Consider the following 6,000-nt stretch of genomic DNA (forward strand, 5'->3'; position numbering starts at 1 on the left):
GCAGCGTTCAAACATCATCTATAATCAGGCCCACACCCAATCTGTATCCGAAATAATACTGCAGTACTCTCATATTTTATCCCAAAATCAGCACAGAAAATGCAAAAGACGTCCACAGATTCCGTCTGGGCCTGAAACTTTACGGTGATGCTGAAACCTTTGTCCTGGACCGTCTGAAGTCCAGTTCATCCTGAGTTGAGTCTCTAGCGAATGCCGTGATTGGTCGGTGAGCAGATGTGCCTCCGTGAATCTCTGGCAGTGAGGTGAGGAGAAGCTTTCCGAGGCACTCGCAGGGGAAACGGACCTCTGATAGGACTGGAGAATTCTGGGAACCCTGTTGAACAGACCCTGCCGCAGGGCTTCAGCCTATCGGACGAGATTTGTGTTCTGCTCCTAAAGCTTTCTGGGGGAGGATTGTGGGTACAGATAAAGTGCAAAACGGCTCAAAGCCATCAGAGAACTCGGTTTGTCAGTGCAGTGGTTCTCAACCGGTGGCTCGTGACCCAAAATAAGACTGTTTTAACAATCAATTAATTGGATGCAGACAACATAAAACCTATGCAATACTTAATTTTAATTTAATAATTAAATTAATTTATAATTCATGCATTTAGCAGACGCTTTTATCCAAAGCAACTTACAGTGCATTTAGGCTATACATTTTTTATCAGTATGTGTGTTCCCTGGGAATCGAACCCATGACATTTTGCGCTGCTAACGCAATGCTCTACCAATGAGCCACAGGAACACAAAATCTTTACTTAAAGCCTTTATGTAAAATGCATATTAAAGGTATTCAACGTGTACGTTGTAATGTATTATATCTGTTCAGAAATTGAACCTAATTGTAAAATTGTAACCAAAACTAAAATGCTTTATAATATTTGAAGGTTTGTATGTCATGTGTTATAATGCATTATATTATTCATGACATCATACAGTGCATTATGCCTTGTAAAGCTCATTATGAGGCAAAATTAATGCATAAAACTACTTTAATAATGCATTATATGTGACCCTGGAGCACAAAAGCAGTCTTAAGTCGCTGGGGTATATTTGTAGCAATAGCCAATAATACATTGTATGGGTCAAAATTATCGATTTTTCTTTTATGCCAAAAATCATTAGGATATTAAGTAAAGATCATGTTCCATGAAGATATTTTGTAAATTTCCTACCGTAAATATATTAAAACTTAATTTTTGATTGGTAATATGCATTGCTAAGAACTTCATTTGGACAACTTTAAAGGCGATTTTTTTCAATATTTTGATTTTTTTGCACCCTCAGATTCCAGATTTTCAAATAGTTGTATCTCAGCCAAATATTATCCTATCATAACAAACCATACATCAATGGAAAGCTTATTTATGCAGCTTTCAGATGATGTATAAATCTCAATTTCGAAAAATTGATCCTTATGACTGGTTTTGTGGTCCAGGGTCACATATATACAGACTTTAAGTGTTACCAAAATATTTGATCTTAAATTGAAGATTTATGTATTTGCATAAATTGCATAACATTTCCATTTGTCAGTCATACATAAATGAAACAGGTCAGCTTTCTGTAATAGTACTAATTGAACTGAATGTGTTTTAAATACACAATAGCAGGTTCATAAATATATTATCAACAAATCTATTTGGATTGCACAGTTTTAATATAAACAAACTAAAAAACTAAAATGAAAAAGATTTCTGCTCTCAGAAACAGCATAGCATAGTTTATTATTATACATTTGCATCTATTTGATTTTATTTCATATTATATTTTCAAAATGCATTTATTTTAATTGCCTCTGTTCATTGTGAAAACAATTAAATTAATTTAGTTAAAAAGTATAAAAAAGTTCAATTATGAACAAGCAATATTCAGTTCGTTAAAATGTATGAGATTGAAACGATTTTGATTTATTAATGATCAATGTATAAACCTGGTTACTGTGTTTGTAAAATGATAGAAATCTTTTTCAGAAACCTATTTCATTTATGTTTGACTGATAAATATGCATCACATTAGATTTATTAGTATATGTGTCCAAATTGATGGAAATGTATATGCAATTCAAATGCATGAATCTAAATTTTTATCTGAAACTGATGCGACTAGTTAATGCATTTCAGAGTTGTATTTTAAGGATTTTTTTTGTTACTTGATGATGAAAACCAGTTGAGAACCACTGATCTAGTGATTTCGACTTGGTTTGTTGTACCCTTCTCTCACGTCTGTTCTCACACTCTCTTCCTCCATGTCTTCAGGTAATCTCAGTTCTTCTTGAAGAATGAAAAGAGGCGCTTGTCTCCGTCCGAGAGGCGATGTGCTCGTCTGGATGGAGCTCCTCCTTGTGACCCGTTGAAGGAGTATGGAGGATCCTTCCACTCCTCCTGGTGTTTATCCATCAGTTGTTGATCGATAACTCTGTGCATATCATCCTGCGAGAGAGAAACAGACATCAGGGCTTCATCTGAAGATAGAACAGAGCCACCCACACAGTTTGAGCTGAGTGAGAATGGATGAACATGAGTCCTGTTTTCACACTGCTCTTACACGGTTTGGTCTGAACCAGAACTCAATCCCCTTCCAGTGCTGTTATTGTTAACAAAACTAAAACTGTTCAAATCAATTTTGGTAATCAAAATAAAAATAAAAAATGAAAATATAAATATTTCATGAGAAATTTAAACCTAAACATCTTAAACGAAAATTAGAAATGCATTGGCAACTTTCTGAAATATAAGGTTTAAGTTGAAGTACTAACATTGTTAAAACTAAAATAAAAATAAAAATAAATTAAAGCTATATAGAAAAAATTAAAACTGACAAATGCACATAACAAAACCTAAAATAAAATTAAAACTGAAAGCATAAAAATAAAAGCTAATTCAAACTATTAATAAATACTATAAAAATAATAAAATAAGTGAAAAATAACATAAAAAAGTAAAACAAAACTGCAAAACAAAACATAGCAAATTAAAAACAAATGAAAATGACTAAAGCCTAAACTAAAATTAAAATTACAAAAAAATGTATTAAATTAATAAAAAGTAAAAGCTAAAATATTAATAAATGCTATAAAATATGTAAATAGCACTAAAATAACACTGCTGGTTCTAATGGTTTTGATGTTTGTCCTAGTGTGAAAATGGCCTGAAGCACCACAGCACGATGACATGAACGGTGACCTCGTGACCTCGTGAACATGGATACGGGTTGGACGGTGAAGCCGAGCTCACCTCTAAGGCAGGAGGGAGTTATCATAGGGGAGAAGGGGTCTGTATGGAAGCTGAGAAAGGCCACTAGATCAGAAACCACAAGAGCCACACAGTGAACAGCCCTGAGGAGGCAAACTGCAGGCGGGAGAGAGAAGGGAAGCTAAGAGTTAAACACACATTCACGGGACGCGGGTGAGAAAGAGCGACAGAAGCGCTGTCAGAAGCAGAGTTTATCTCTGATGTAATATGAACTGAGAGGAAGAGACGACACACGTTCATACACTCAACATGAAACTGCACTTACAAACCATTTTACGTCTGTAACGTGACGTAGTTTTCCTTCAAAACTATGGCTGGAAATCATTTTATCCATCAGGGATCCAACTTTATAATCTATCATTATTTGATTATTGCTGTAGTCTTTATAATATGAATGTTAACTGACATTTATTTACTATTGATAGTATTTTAGAAAGGCTGTCAAGTACAAAAGTCCATTTTTAATATAATGCAACAATTTTTATCAGGAAATTTAAAGGGTTAGTTCACCCAAAAATGAAAATTCTGTCATTAATTACTCACCCTCGCGTTGTTGGAAACCTGTAAGACCTTCGTTCATCTTCAAACACAAATTAAGATATTTTTGATGAAATCTGAGGGCTCTCTGAGCCTCCCATAGACAGCAAGGTAACTACCACGATCAACGTCCAGAAAAGTACCAAGATGATCGACAAAGTAGTCCGTGTGACATCAGTGGTTCAACTGTTCAACCGCAGTAGAGACGAAAATGTGGAATAAAGTCGTTATTTTTGTTTTCTTTGCGCAAAAAAGTATTCTCGTAGCTTCGTAACTTTACAGTTGAACCACTGATGTCACACGGACTACTTTGTCGATCATCTTGGTACTTTTCTGGACCTTGAATGTGGTAGTTACTTGCTGTCTATGGGAGGGCCAGAGAGCCCTCAGATTCCATCAAAAATATCTTAAATTGTGTTCAGAAGATGAACGAAGGTCTTACGGGTTTCGAACAACACGAGGGTGAGTAATTAATGACAGAATTTTCATTTTTGGGTGAACTAACCCTTTAAAGAGTCTTTAATTGCATATGGGTCAAACGCAAGACTTGTAATCTTATATACATAGAAAGCATATTAAATCCAAGTAAAGTGTCTACTTTAATACTTCAAATACCTTTTGTGAAAATAAAATGTCAAAATATGGGTGAAATAATAATCGCTATTCAGAGTAACAGATATATTTATTTAAAAATGAAACTACTTATTCTGACCTGTACTTATTAAAATATATAAAATAAACGGTTGATCATACTAAATTGTATTATATTTTAAATTATTAAAAACAAATGGCTAAAACCTAGTGGTTTGAAGGATAGTGGCAAAGATTGGACTTAAAATTACAATTGATTAGTATTTTATTAGTTTAAATAAACTATTGTTACACTGAATGACATTTTAGTGGCTGTCTTCAGTAAATCATGGTAAAAATGTATGATAGTCATTCATTTTGAATTCTAATGTATGAGGAAAAAACACAATTTAAAGCTGTATTAACCTTTTATTTTTTTGATGCTTGAAACCCCCTTTTCGTCCGTCACCCATATACAAAATTGTCTTTTTTTCTAAGTTGTATTTATTGTCTGTGCGGCTGATATTTCTATACATATAAATACAACCAACCGACGTCATGTACAATAGTAGCCTAAAACAGTGACTAAATATATATTTGAGTATTGATTAACATTAACAGTCATCTAAAGACAAGAATTAATTTTAGTACGTTTTGACTTTTGAAAAGAACAAAACATTTCTTTTGTTAAAATAGCGTGCATTTATGAATTGTTTGCTAGAAGATTAGCTCCGTCTTAAAGGGGTCATATGATGCGATTTCAAGTTTTCCTTTCTCTTTGGAGTGTTACAAGCTCTTGGTTGAAGCTCGCGATTATGGTAAGGGGCGTTACATTTCCGACGCGTGCTTGTGGTGTTCGGCCAATCACAATGCACTGGTTCAGCTGGCCAATCAGAGCAGACTGCGCTTGTCAAAGGAGGCGGCTTTGTTGAAAACGAAGCGTTTGAGAGAGGCGGGGCATAGAGGACCTACAATAATGTACAGTATTTGAAAAATAATGTGTTTTTTGAACATTAAAGCATGTCAACATATTCTGTTATACCAAATACACAAAATAATGATCTTTAAAATAGCATCATATGACCCCTTTAAAGTAAATTAGGTCAGTGTTGACCATGTTGACTTTAAACATAAAACGCAAAAGGAGAGAAAAGCAGACAGAGAGACAGAGGCTGACCGCCGCTATTCATTACTGAGGTTAGTGTTAATGAATGTTTCTTCATGGTAACCCCTTTTCACAGGACGAGGGTTACCATCTTATGCTAGCACAATAACCCAGACTGATTCGATTACATCTTCCGTAATGCTTCATGAGATAAACAGCTTATGTATTCCCTTAGAATTTCTTATTTTACCCTATAATTTACACCTTTTACCTTTGTTTCTGATATGCATTTGTTTTGTACAGTTTTGTAATGTGACTGATCTCAGAGCTGGATGTTTGAGCAGAAACTCTCTAACCAAGTGTGCAGATGCAGACTTGAATACTTGACCAAGCCATTGCAAGCATGCAGTCCTGTTGTACTTAACATTCTGATCACGATGTCCACTTTGTTTGACAAAAAGCCATTTTAAATATATATATATATATGAATATATATATATATATATATATATATATATATATATATATAAA

General features: G+C 34.2%; 1 protein-coding gene across 3 annotated transcripts in view; it reads right to left on the bottom strand.

Moving 5' to 3' along the window:
* Positions 1–2,152: 2,152 nt before the first annotated feature.
* The window catches only part of LOC107671034 (bicaudal D-related protein 1), a 40,970-nt gene continuing 37,122 nt past the window's right edge, over positions 2,153–6,000 (bottom strand). For 2 of the 3 annotated variants that reach the window (XM_016463875.1, XM_016463874.1), the window contains one exon: positions 2,153–2,435. In XM_016463875.1, the coding sequence (XP_016319361.1) occupies positions 2,268–2,435 (168 nt within the window). In that variant the 3' untranslated portion in view covers positions 2,153–2,267. Of the gene's footprint in view, positions 2,436–3,115; positions 3,354–6,000 lie in introns of those variants that run through there. The other variant, XM_016463876.1, reaches the window with a different exon arrangement.

This window comes from Sinocyclocheilus anshuiensis, unplaced genomic scaffold, assembly GCF_001515605.1.
Source record: "Sinocyclocheilus anshuiensis isolate Anshui unplaced genomic scaffold, SAMN03320099.WGS_v1.1 scaffold332, whole genome shotgun sequence".
Taxonomy (NCBI): domain Eukaryota; kingdom Metazoa; phylum Chordata; class Actinopteri; order Cypriniformes; family Cyprinidae; genus Sinocyclocheilus; species Sinocyclocheilus anshuiensis.